Below are 14368 nucleotides of genomic sequence, written 5' to 3'. Positions count from 1 at the left end.
GTTGTTGCTCTGTCTGTAAGTTCTGAGTTGGCAATGGGCGTGACTTATAAGTTCGACCAATCAAGTACACCTAGGAAAAGGGAAAAGACCCTGCTCTGAAGTAGGAGTTAAAAAAGTACGCTACTGTGGCCAGAGGAACTTAAAAATCCCCACATTTTTCCTGTCGGAACACGACGAAAAAAGTGTTCTAAGAACTGCAAAAATCCCTCCGGTCGGAAAGCCCCTATTATGTGCTTACATAATTGTAATGTTTTCTCAGTTAGCCTTTTAAAATGATATCAGATTAGTAAACAGAATGTGCCTTTGGAGCATTGGATGAATGGTTGCTGATAATGGACAATGTAGATATTGCATTAAAGATCAGCCACCCACTCAGATCAGCTGGTATTCTGTCTATAATGGAGTGGAATGGAAATTTGGAAATGGAAAAGTGACCCCAAACTTTTGACCGGTAGTGTATTTTTTGCACTTACTGTGACTTGGTTGATTTGGTTGATTCAACCAAATTGTTGGTTTTGTCTTGCCTATTTTTCAGATTGGTCTAATTCTTAATTCTTAATTCTTTCAAAGAGGTTTGCAATATGAATGTAATATCCATGCAGGCATTTTAGCCGCTGTTATGCTGTAAAATGATGATGTTTAGCAGAAAAAAAACTTTAATCTATTGATACATGTTAATAACACATGATAACATGTTCATATTCATGTAACTTTTACTAGTGCTAGCCGTCAGAGAGTTGAACGTGGTAAAAGGATAATAAGATATTCCAACTTATTTTCAACAGCCGTTTTTTTGTTGTAATATAATAAATAGAATATTGTTGTTGTGCCGCATGTAGGTGTTTTACCACTCTGTGCCCCATGTGTGCCTGGCTCACAGTGTGGCTCTGAACTGGGGAAGGCCAACAGTGTGGCTTCAAAAGATAGTGGCATACCCAGACAAGGTTTCTTATGACCGGGGTATCATAAAGTCATGCTTTCGCCATCCTGGAGGAAGAGACGGGAGAGCGACAGACGAAGACAGGTAGAGTGAAAAGGAGAGAAAAAAAGAGGGCGGGAGAGAAAATGTCAAACTGCCTGGCCTTTTCTTGGCAATCCCACCACGATAACGGTCTGTGAAATTAATCTTCTGTCATCTTTAGATAGGAATCTCACACTTATCTGTCTCCACCCACTACTGTCCCCGATTCATCATTTCCTCTTTCGCTTTACCTTTTTCCAGTTCTCCATTTCCCCCTTTTAACCTTCCAATCCTCTCCTTTTAGCTGCACTTCCTGTTCTGATATTTACAGTATCTCCACCTGCCTTCCCCCCTTTCTGAGGACGGGATGCTCTTTCTCTCTCTGTTGAAGTCATTATCCCCTGCCCGGCTACTTATCTTCTATCTGTATCCCTCCATCCATCTGGACCACAGCTCCACACACACACACACACACACACACACACACACACACACACACACACACACACACACACACACACACACACACACACACACACACACACACACACACACACACACACACACACACACACACAGCTATCAAGCTTCCCATTGCTCTGTAAACTGTCATATTGTGATCAGCAGGATTGTGATTTTTTTTTGTCTCTTCTTTCAGGGTTTTGGATGTGACAGTGTGTGGAACTGCACATCTTATCTCCCATAAATAGACAACCTTTTGATCGCACATCCAAACCCTTTATAACAACAGGGATTGTGTTTGATATCTGAACATCTATAATGCAATTTGATTATTATTATTATTATTTTTTCCATCTAGTTGGCGATAAAGAAAACCACGATGTGGGGATGGGATTCCACTGGAGTCCGTGTTTTTTTCTGTCAGTAGACTATTGTAATGGAAGGTAATCGTTCCTGCTGAATTTGTTTCTCAGCTGGTTGATTTGAGGTTTTAAAAAAAGATTTTGTAGAAAGATTAGACACATGATGAGCTCCTAAACAAAAACAAAAATTAATTTCTTTATTTTCTCTTGAATATGTCATAATACTAGTGATAATTACAAGTTTGGAGTCAAGTGAGAGTGTTATCGCCACTTTTGTTATGGCGTTTATGCAGTTGTTTGAATTAAACCCTGCTTGCAAGACTGGATGACTCAATACTAGACTTAATTACATTACAGTGAGGACCAGGACTCATTAAAACGAATAAAGATTATGATGATGAAAACACTGATCAGTGTCTGTCTGTCTGTCGATCTCAATCTCCTGATCGAGTGGAGTGGAACATCACCATATTTAAACCATCTTTGGGTTAAGAGTTCAACTTTTGCCGCAGTGCAATGTGACTTCATCCTGCAATACACCGCACTGGCCATTCAAGTATGTGCGGAAACATTCCAAAGATTACTTTGTAACACGGATAACTCAATTCCGTTGTTTACCTCCTTCAGTTTAACGAATGAGTTATTTAACACGGCAATGGTCTCGGTCTGAACAGGCGGTAATGTCAAGTCGTCCAGCTTATAGACTACATTTGTCAATGAGCTCAGTCGCAGTTACTCCAATTTGCACAAAGTGAAGTAAATAAGACCTGATGCCAAAATGTTTTGATGCGTGTTGCGCTGGAAAGTAACAGAATGCAAAAGAAATTGTTTTCTGCTGCTGCACTTGGAATACTGAGAAAAGAGAAAAAGACACTTGTGGAACTTCAAGAGTGCAAACACTCCGCATAGGAATGCCAACAAAAAGATCACTGATCTGTTACGAAAAATCTGTTAAAACTTTTCAACATTCTTTGACTAGATATTGTTTCTGTAATTACCATTATCAGCTGCTTTAATCATATCTCACTGGACTGGAAGTCATTAAAAGTCAGGAGAAAAAAGAGAGGAGGTGCCGACGGGAAACAGAAAGGTGAAGACGTGTGGAAAAGAACAGACTGTTGCAGTGCTGTTCCTTTGTCTTGGGTTGTGGTCCCGAACTGAGAGCTCTGGTAAAATAACTTTGTAATGCGTCTTTGAATATGCCTGTCTCTGTCCGTATCTGTCACTCCATGTTTCCACCTGTTTATAGCCTCTCACACTCCGTATGTGTCAGATAAAACAGAGCAGCAGATTTTACACCTGCTTTTAATTTCAGACACAACTTCTTCTGCCGCAGTAGTCAGTCAGCAGTGATTCATCCGCTGCAGCCGACAGTTCTATACATTTCCATTCTCACCTCCCATATTGTGCTTTTCTAAGCAGGAATGCCCTAAAGTACATATTGTAAGAGACCAAACAGGGGCGCAAACCATCTGCGCAGTCCTTTGGAAAAAGCAAACGCATTTAAGCTGCTGAGCACCTAAAAAGCCACAAAGCCAAAGTAAATATCCCCATGGTCTCTGTAGCTGTAGCCCACTCTGACACAAACACAGTAAAGAAGACCCTCTGCCAGACTGAGTCATATACTCGATACTAATCTCAGCACAATGCAAACAAACAATCACTGAAGACTGGTCTGGTTTTACCTGATAAACGGTAAAGGTAAACTGTTAAATGATGAATGTCATTGTACAGCAGCAACCACAACAAAGGAGCTGGACCAAAACAATACATTAATATGAAATGTTTATAAAGATTAAAAGCTGTTCTAATATTGTCTGTCACTGACTTATGAAGGAATTACCTCAAGTGGAATTGAAATTTAATTTAACTCTTTGGAAGAAACTCATTGATGCTGATGCCAGTCATTAGGTTTACAGGGCCTACTGTTATTAATACTACCAGTAATGGAGTGGTGCTGATTTTGCCATTCTGGTCTATGGCGTGTGGAGGTATGTGTCAGGTTTGGACGAGGACTTCTCAGGCTACAGTCAGTTCTGGATCAAACTGCTGGTCGGGTTCATTCGTTGATAATAAAACACCAAAAACATACTGTAGAACATAACCACTCTTGGGTGGCATTTCATTTGAGTAACGCTGAAAACCTCAATGGTTCAGGTGAATACATCCATCCAGCAAGCTGCCTGATGTAAAGCTAGTGTAAACGACACAGCACAGAGAGGAGGAGGGAGGGTGAGAGGATGGGAGAAATGGATGGAAGGAAAGGGAGAGATGCTTACGTGTTTCTCTCCTTCAATCCTCTTGTCCGCCTGTTGAACAGCCTCCAGGTACTTAAAATGCATCTCCATCAGTCGATCAACCTGGAGAGAGAATGAAAGGAGGTGGACAGAGAGAGAAAGTGAGAGAAATATGAGAGAGGAGGGAGAGAGCACAAAGAAGAGACAGAACAAGATGACACTTGGAGGGCAGATATAAAAAATGCAATTTAGGATAAATATATAGAACCAAAAATTATTTCATAAATGTGATTTTATGACTTAATAATACATATGCATTGTCCACTCCCGATATGTTCATGGAGCAATATTTCAACTGTTCAACTGATATCTTCATTTTCTTCACAAAAGCATTCACGATTGCTTCGAGACAGTTTGCTGCCAACCTCTTAGATTGTTACGGGGAGGGTTTATCAAGAAGACAACAAAGACAAGCAAAGGTGAACATTTTAAGATTCTTATTTGTTGTATTAACATATAGTCAAAGACATTATACATCTCCGTAAAATGAACAAATAACCGAGTACGTGGATGATGTAAATGAGAGTCAAAGATGACTTAGTGGTGAAAAAGACGTCGGCGTTCGATATGCACGACAGTTTTCCGCATCAAAAGCCATGAGTCCTATTAAAACGGCCCTTAGCAACACACTAAATATGTGATAATCTTTGCATGACTGAGGGGAATTGTGGGAGTTAACAGAAAGAAATGTTGCAGCGGAGGTGTCAGGCTTGATATTTTATTCACTTTCTCAAGTTTTGTAACATGTGGCAGAACTTCGTATACACAGGTACAGAGAAGTGCAGTCACTGGCTGAGTGGCCTGGATGTGAAACTGATATATTTAACCAGCCATGCAAATGTCTGCCTCTTCCCTCTGCCAAAAAATAAGATTAGAATGATACATACTTAGATATAGTGACTTTATGATAACCACGTTTTAGCCAGTTATTTGTTCCAGCCAAATGTGGCCTTGATAAACACGTGCATGAAGAGAGTGAGTAGGGGTAACAGCATAGTCCGGAAATTCTCGCAACATTCTGGTTTTCAAATCAGTCAAATGTTGCTGATTGGTGCGGGAAATGTGTGTCATCACATTTGTCCAACTAAGCTAGGGCCACTTCAAACCAGCAGAGGAAAACTGAAACTGTTCTAACTTTGGAAGTACATATTGTGTTCATGTAAGACCCCAACAGCCATGGTAAGGAACTCTGATTGAAAAAATACACTACCGGTCAAAAGTTTGGGGTCACTTAGAAATGTCCATTCCACTCCATTCCAGACAGAATACCAGCTGAGATCAGTTGCATTGTTTTTTTTAATCAGGGCAGCAGTTTTCAGATTACATTATGTGTTTACATAATGTCAAAAGGGTTCTCAACTGTTGTACCCAGAAGTGGCTGAAGAAACGCTTGAAATTCCATGCTTTTTGGTGTAAATGACATACCCAAATCAAAAGTGGTACAGCTCCCATATACTTTGACACTCTGGGGTGTGCCTGACATCATTGGAAAGGAAACGGTCTCAAGTTTTTGTTAAAAGTGTCAGGGTGATTCTAGGCCTTACTGACACAGAGTTACAGAGACTAGAATGGAGGTTTTTTATTTCCGTCCAAGTCATACATCTGTAAAATGATTAAAATACACTGCTGTAAACACATCTGACAGGTGGCATACAATACAGGGCATTAGCCACATGTCTCAGCTTACTACAGAACAAATACAGAAGCCAAAATACTCAAAAATGGACTTTATATGTTTTTTTTTTCTACAGATATGTCTGTGCGTTTTTTTATTTCCATTTGAAAAGTGCAAAGAAAAAAGCCAATAAAGTACAAAATAAAACACTTCTCAAATACACAAACACACCCACATCAATCACCTTTCCAATGATGTCAGGCACACCCCAGAGTGTCAAAGTATATGGGAGCTGTACCACTTTTTATTTGGGTATGACGTTTAGACCAAAAAGCATGGATTTCAAGCGTTTCTTCAGCCACTTCTGTCTACAACAATCGAGAACCCTTTGCAATTATGTAAACACATTAGGGCACGATCATGGCCAAAATGATAATCACGATTATTTTTGATCAATATATTCATCACGATTAATTATCACGATTTGTTGATTTTAACCAAAACAAATTTTGTCACATATGCTAATTATAACTGCTTTCACATCCATATTGTGCTACATTCCTGCCAATACATCCATATTGTGCTACATTCCTCCTTTGTTGAAGGATACTATGAAGTGAAGTACAAGTATACTATGTAAGGAGTATGCCATTTCAGCTGTTGTGCGACCGCTTTCCAAACATGCGCGTTTGCCGTGAAAAGATACAGGCAATGCAATTTTCTGTTCACGTTAACGGCGCACGTTAACCGGTGCCTGGTAGCTACCGGACGAAATAGCAACGCGGATTACGGTGCCACTTAAATGTCTGCGTTGCGCTCTGATGCTTCAAAACAGACGTTACAGTCAACAGAAACATCGCTGCTTGTCACGCTAGTTAACACTAATAACACGTTACACAGCAGCTAACGTTAGCCTACCGTTAGCTACAGTAGTAACTGGATTAAACACGGCTAAAATGCTGACAGCTAAACGGTGTAGTGTGACTGTATTTCACTGTAGAGGATTCCAACAGCGGGGCGTACAACAGTCTGCCGCTAAAGCTATGAGCTAAAAGACTCAAACTAGCACTGGTCACTGCTGTTGTCTGAAAAACAACACAGACGGGACAAAATGTTGCGTTTACTGGTAAACTGGTAAACCTCGTGATGACTTATGACCGACTGCTATCTGTTGTGGAATTTTCCTCACGTGACTCTGTCCTCTGGAATTAAACAGGGAAAAAAGACAATATGAAAGTAATTTGTTACGGGAAATTAACCAGTGTTGCAGTAATTTGGACCTAAATTATCAAGGGAAAAACAAGTTAATGGAGTTACAAGTACGGTTAAATGAGCTTTACCTTGAAAGAGCACAGGGGGCCTTTACTAGGTCAAGAGCGAAATGGATCGAGGCAGGGGAAAAGAACTCCTCATATTTTAGTAGTTTGGAAAAAAAAATAGACAGCAGCGAAACTCAATTACTAGTTTAATAATAAATGGGGTAGAAAGTAAAGATTTTAGAAGTATAGATAAAGAAGTGTTCTCATTTTACTCCAACTTGTACTCCTCAAATGATTCTGGTGTAGAGGCTGATTATTTGTTTGATAAAATCAAGAATGCTATCCCATGCATTGATGATCCCTTTACAGATATTTGCGAGTCAGATATGACAATCGAGGAGTTGGATTCAGTTATTCTCAAGATGAAGTTGAACAAATCTCCGGGGACGGCCGGGCTCACAACAAATTTTTATCAATTCTTTTGGAATGATGTGAGAAATTTACTATTTAAAGCGTTTCGGGAATGTATAGAGAAGAAAGAACTGATGTCATCTATGAAACAAGGTTTAATGACTTTGATTCCTAAATCTGGTAAAGACAAGAGAATCTTAGATAATTTGAGACCAATTACACTGTTGAATACTGACGATAAGCTACTCTCTGGAGCTGTTGCTACTGGGCTAAAGGGAGGTATGTCGACCATCACTGGTGAGACACAATCAGGTTTTCTGAAAGGAAGGTCAATTCACAACAACATAAGACTTGTTTTAGATTTACTTGAGTAATTCAATTCAATTTTATTTATAGTGTCAAATCACAGCAGGAATTATCTCAGGACACTTTACAGATAGAGTAGGTCTAGACCACGCTCTATAATTAAGAAGGTTAAGAAAATAAGGAAAAGCTACATCTCATTTCCTCTTCTCCCGAAGGTAAAAGAGGTCAACTTCAAAATTTTAAATGAAATCTACCCAACAAACAAATTTTTAAGACTAAGATCCAATTTTGATACTAATAACTGTTTTTTGTGAAAAAGAAATTGAAAATTTAGAACATGTTTTTTTTTTTTTCTGTGCGAGTCGGTGCAATCCTTCTGGAGCGATCTGCAGAGCTGGTTACAGACCAGGAAACTGAGATACCACCTCTGACAGTGAAGAATAGAAAGTTTGGTGTTTTTGTTGAAGATAAGAAGGTAGATTTTGAACAACTTGGTGCTGCTAGGAAAACATTTTATACATAAATGTAGATATTTTAAGACCAAACCCTCCCTGATCCAATCGGAAGAATGAGTTCAATCTTTTGTGCAAGTCATTGAAACGGGTTAAAGATAAAAAAGCCCTTGAATTGATTTATTTGAAACTCTTAATTTAATTTGAGATAGCCCCTTCTCTTTATTTATTTTTTATTTATTTTCTTTTATATCATTCTTTATGTTGTTTTGTAAGGTATAAGCTCCTATGTTTTGTTTTATATGCTCGACCTGAGGCAATAGCTCTGCTTTTGAGATGGATTTGTGATTGTGCCTTGTTTGTTTGTATTTCTATATTCTGAATAAAAAATAAATAAATAAAAAAAAAACCTCTGTCCTCTGTGACTGTCTACATCTAAACTAAGCTGCGCGGTGCAGGGAACAACTGATTGGCTCATGATCAGGGAGTGGTTTACGGAGCTTTTTGAAGAATAAAAACTTTGATACAGAGTGTTCTATGAACTGAATGAAGCATTTTAAATATCGCTCGATCACGTGAATTTGATCGTGGGAAGCCAAAATCGTGATTAAAATTTGATTAATTGTGCAGCACTAAAACACATAATGTAATCTGAAAACTGCTGCCCTGATTAAAAAAAACAATGCAACTGATCTCAGCTGGTATTCTGTCTATAATGGAGTGGAATGGAAATTTCTAAGTGACCCCACACTTTTGACCGGTAGTGTATGTTTTAAGGGCCTTTAAATGTAGGAAATGTCAGACCTGTTCTAGTTTAAGTAACTGCAGATACCCTGTAACCAGAGCATATGGATGTTCGGGATACAAACACCTCGGCTTAGACATCCCTGATGAAGCAATCCGCTGGCAACCTAAAACAGTGGAACAGCAGGAAGAAGAAAAAAAGAGAAGGAAGGAGGATAAAAGAGGGAAACATCCGGAAGATGACGAAAACTAACCTTCTCACAGTCGTTCTCTGTGAACTTGTTGAGGAGTCTGCTTCTCTGTTGGGACTTGAGATTTCTCAGCATGGAGGCGATGATGGAGCAGACGTGTTCTAAGGAAAGGAAGTGAAAAGTAAGGCTAAAGCTTCCTTGTTTATATCACCGGGACAGTATCTTCAAACATGTTTTCAACAGCTTAGTTTTATGAAATGTTTATTCTAATTAGATCTTTACAAACACATATTTCCTTCTTCGTGGAATCACTGAGTGCCTCTCTTGCTCTTTTAGACAAACACATACAGCACGGAAGCCTCCTACATGAGACCACCTCATGAAAGAGCCCATTGTGTTTTTCAGTAAACCCAACAGGTGCATGTGCTTTAATTAACACATTAGTACTTTAGTAGCACACTACTGTTATGCTCCTTAGTTAAAAATAGTAGTTTAAACAAAAAAAAGTGATCACAGCAAAGCTCATTCACACCCACCCACAGCCTCCAGAAAGAACAAATTGATTAGCAAATGATAATTTGCAATTACTGCACACAGCCAGCCAAGCATGGATACAGAGAGTGCACACAGAACAAGAGGAGGAGAAAATGTTAATGAAATTTAGAAATCAATTTTCATTTTAGGGCATGCTGGAACATGCGTAACAGTTTTGCCTGTGGCTGAAGTACATTTCTTACGGTGATAGGAATGTGTCTGTGGCAGCTCTAGGGCCATTTAGCGAGGGGGAGGTCTAGAAACATGTTAATTGACTAAATTAGCAACAAAAACTGGTTAGTCCCATTGAGTGCCCTTGTTAACCCAATTCATGCTAGAGACCTTCTTACTTACAGGCTGCACCAGTAAGTGACAACCCCGGTATAATATTTCTCTGTGATATTAAATGAACAATAAACTGTGCACACATGGGGGGGACTGAATAGGACATTGTAAAATCTCTGGATATACAGAGTGGGGAAAAAAAGTAATTGGACTTTATCAAAAACAGGTCAATATCCTCTCTCATCGAGGCTCTGCAGTTGCTAAGCAACAAGAGTACAGGAATCAATCCCATTTTTGCTTTTTAAAAAAAGGGGCCGTGTTTGCCGTCAGCTCTCTTTGTGCAATCCCCTATGACCCACAGCGCCCTTTCTCACGAGACTTGAAGGCTGACAACACTGAAGGCTATAACACCTGCCAACGTCAAATCTTTCAGCATGTACAGATATCCATCTACGTTATATGGTTATAAGTCAGGAAAATGTACAGCAACACAATACAACATGCACTGGAGTCGTGCTTCCTGAATCCTTTGTCTGAAAGGTCAAATTAAGGGATCTATGGCTGTAATACAAACTACTAGATTTGGATTTAGGTGTTTGGTGTGTCAGCGGGTGCAAATTAAGTTTTTTTTTTTGTTGAAAGTAAAATCCCCTCTCTGCATGTCTGTATTATGACATATTAGAAGAGCAGATGCACTGTAAATGCACTTCACAGTTTTACGAGTGGTTGACTGGTATTACATGTAACGTTTAAACTGTGTGCTCTGGTTGTACACCAGGTACTTTCAGTCCAAAGGTCCTTTTATTTTAATGTAGACAACCTTCTTTCCTGTACACAATGACAAGGAGGCTAACTGCCATTTCCGAAAGGACGCTACTTTATCACCTTGATCCGAGTGGTAATTGATGTCGCCACCTCCAAACCCTGCCGGGGAGGGTATTGATCGCTGGCTGTGGAATGTTCTCTCCAAAGAGTTTAAAACTAAACAGCGTCCGCTCCGCAGAGATTTGTGGAGGGGGGGAGGCAGAATTACATCTCGGGTACAAGATGGAGGCCAAGGGCCTTTAGAAAGGTGTCCAATCAATACTTGATTTAGATGCTTTGCTTCACACTTGAATCTCGAGTGTAAAAACAAGAAAAGAACAAGAAAACAAGGTACATTTCAATCATCTCTCAGCAACATCTATCGCAAAATCTCTCATAGAGTCATGACAAAACAGCAAAAATGAAATGCATAATAAAAAATGTTACATTTAAAATGCACAAGCAAGACCAATCTTTTGCACATTGCTGTCACACATATTGTTGGGTGTTTTAAATACAGACTGATGACCATTAATGGACTCCACTGCCACTTGCCGCATACTAATCGATCCAGCAGCACAATATACTGTATGTGATGGCCCTGTTGTATGATCTGACAATGGCATCAAATGTTGACAATAACGGTTGGAGAGTTTGTTGGAGCATTGGACAAGAAAAGCTGGAAATGGAAGTTTATGGGTTTGAGGCCATTGACCAGCTGTAGACACGTGGGCAGAGAAAGTGGCCTGGATTCATTTATTGATTGATTGACAGCTGAAGAAAGTGCTGTTTAGTTCTGAGGAGAGACACTGGACTACCTGTGCCCTGGGGAGAGCAATCAGCCTCCCAGCACTACAGGCTAACCTGCAAGGGGTTATAGAGACTGCATTCACTGTCTGAAGCAGCAGGACTGAATTCTGGCTCTAAACTCTCAGAGAAAGAAGACAAAAGTCGGGACACATCATTAGCAGCACATGGTGTACATGCTATTGTAATTTCTGTTAAAACAATTCATCATAATGTATCACGTCCAGAACAAAAAAAACCTCAAGAGTAATTGTGTTTTATTTGTAATTTACAGTTTCCTGACTGTTGTGTTGAAATCAATGTAGAAAACCTGTTGAAATGAACACATCAAATAGGTTAGACCGGAGTGTTTGTATTTTGATTATTTTTCTAACTTCGTATGTACCCACATTTAGACAATTAACAATTAGCCTCTCTAGATAAAGACAAAGAAATCTTGCTCTTTTTTAGAATAGTCATGAAAAGAAAATCCCCATCCTGATGCTAGGGACAACCACTGCTTACTTAATCTATAAATGCAAAGGACATTGTTGCAGCCTTATGGCTTGTGTTTGATCAATCTGCTACACTGCTACACAGCAAACGTCACCCCAATAATTCCTGTGCCACAGAAAGTACTACCTCTGTAGGACATTTCCACTTTAGGAACTTTACATGGGCACCAAGAACCTTGTGAGGAACTAAGGAACTAAAACTGTGTTTTGACCGGGAAACTAATCTCCAAATGTAGTTCCTGTAAAATGGTTCCGGGTGGCAAAAAAAAAGTACATTCTTAAAGTCCAGGAACAATAAGGGTAGAGTTGACATGTTGAATGTCGTTGATAGGTCAAACACAGAGGCTATGGCAACTACAATGTATGCACTGCTTAATTCCCAAAACAGTGAGGTACTTGAAGAATTTAATTTAACTTCATTTAACATTTGGTCCAGGGACACCCATCGAAACACCTGTATAAAATACTAGCTGAGAGTTATATCAATATTAGGAGGGGTGGAACATTCTTGAAGTACAATTAACATTGAAAATGAGAGTGAAGAGAGCTAGTGAGTGAATGAGAGAGAGAGTGAGGGGCTACCTGGTTGAAAATTGTGTTTTCAACACTGCTGTCGCTTTTAAATTCATCATTCGTCTAATTTGCTGAATGTGCGCAGTTCTTCAAATGCGATGGAAAAACAATACTTTTTTTTTTTATTTTCTGATATTTGTTTCTCTGGTGTCATAATTCCTAGACCTTTGCAGTCAAAGTGGGCTACTCGGGAGCAGAGCCATTTTGGCGACAGAAACTACAGTCCCTGGACTACAACAGGAACTAAATTCCTGTGGTCATAGATTAAGAGATGACTTCTTGAAAAGGCTCCTGGAAAAGTTCTTGTGGTGAAAAAGGACACATGGCAGCTCTCCAAATGATATGGAATTCTCAGAAGACTGTAGGTAAAGCCTTGAACAAATTACTTAAAGCTGCGTAGTTTCTGTCACCCCTGTGAGGAATTCTAAGTAATGACAACAACACTGTCAACATGACGCAAGTCTTCGGTGGTCGTGCACCATGTAAAATAGTAGCGCACTATAGGTTTAATATTTTTGAATACGGTATACAGCAATGTGTGCTAAATGAAGCACCACATACTCTGTGCAAAGTATAAAAGCCCAGTCTACATTAAACAGTATGGTTGTTATCCCATCTCTACAACAACATTTCTTACAAAACAAGACACTATGGCTTTCATTCAAATTTTTCTTATGAAACATACAGCATATTAAAATTGAAGTTCCACTCAAAATGGCTGATAAGAAAAGGTCCAACTGAAATTTTGTCATCCCTCTCCGTAGTGAGAAATAATGTCAATGTGTTGTTGCAAACTGACGTTTGTCTCGTTTAACAAGCTAAGGTGCAGGACCAGACGTGTGTTCATGTTTGTAAATTGGATAAGAAGGAGACTTTAGCGAGAAAGTTAATGGGGTCGGTCAAGGTCTGTGGCTCTTGTGTTGTGTAGCAGGATCGGTCTGGCTCAGTGTGACCGTCTGCTCTGCCTATGATAAAACACTGAGGTCAATGTTTTATGCAAGATTTAAATTAAAACCACAAACATAACCTTTTTGATTTCTGATGTTTTCACAAAGGAGATAGAGCAGATATGTTTGCTGTAGCAGTTTGGACTAATACTTATCCTGCACTCCTGAATGATAATTTTCTTGTAAATGTTGAGCATATCCTGTCCACAACATCACATTAAGTGTTTTGAACTAAAAACCTTTCATTTACGTCTAAATATGCCCCAGCATATTTCGTCAGACTACGAGTTTACAGAGAAAATGATCAATCCCCACCAGAGGAAAGACCAAATATGAAGATGTTAATTAGATGTCTTTACACAGGGATCTAACAGCAAATCCCTCTCTCTGAAATACACTAATAATAGGATTACACAGCAAGACTCTGACAACACAGATAACAATCAAACTTGAATCATGTAAAATGTTTCTGATCTCAATCCAATCTGAGCCAAAGGCACTCGGTGCTGGGAGGGGAGACGATCAAATGAGAGCTTCCTTTGATTCTCTGCTTTTGACTGAAATATGTGACGCAAGTTTCATCATTTTATCCAGATAACCAAGGTTCTGTATTACAGGCACTTATCTAGTCTCATATTTTCTGCTATGTAGTCATGCTCTCTAAATCTCCATTTGTTAATATTAAGAGGATAAATACTGGTGATAAAGTAATGGAATGATAAAATTCCATCTTCTATCTTTGTAACGAAACTGCCATAATTTAGGCGGGGGTGGGAGGGGGTGTTTTATTAAAAGCATCTTATTTCTATCTTGTTCCCCTCACTGCATACTTCCAACTACAGAGTCACAAAATTTGATTTTTTT

The 14368-nt window shown here is 39.2% G+C and overlaps 1 protein-coding gene across 1 annotated transcript in view; it reads right to left on the bottom strand.

Annotated features, from left to right (window-relative positions):
* ctnnbl1 (catenin, beta like 1) overlaps positions 1 to 14368 on the bottom strand; it is a 70770-nt gene that overhangs the window by 20320 nt on the left and 36082 nt on the right. Inside the window, exons 12-13 of the mRNA XM_078254377.1 lie at positions 9124 to 9221; positions 4065 to 4145 (exon numbers count right to left, since the gene is read on the bottom strand). Coding sequence (XP_078110503.1) covers positions 4065 to 4145; positions 9124 to 9221 — 179 coding nt within the window. The remainder of the gene's footprint in view (positions 1 to 4064; positions 4146 to 9123; positions 9222 to 14368) is intronic.

This window comes from Sander vitreus, chromosome 7 (genome assembly GCF_031162955.1).
Source record: "Sander vitreus isolate 19-12246 chromosome 7, sanVit1, whole genome shotgun sequence".
Classification (NCBI taxonomy): domain Eukaryota; kingdom Metazoa; phylum Chordata; class Actinopteri; order Perciformes; family Percidae; genus Sander; species Sander vitreus.
Note: the sequence above shows the minus strand (reverse complement) of the source record. Positions and strands in the feature narration are given on the sequence as shown.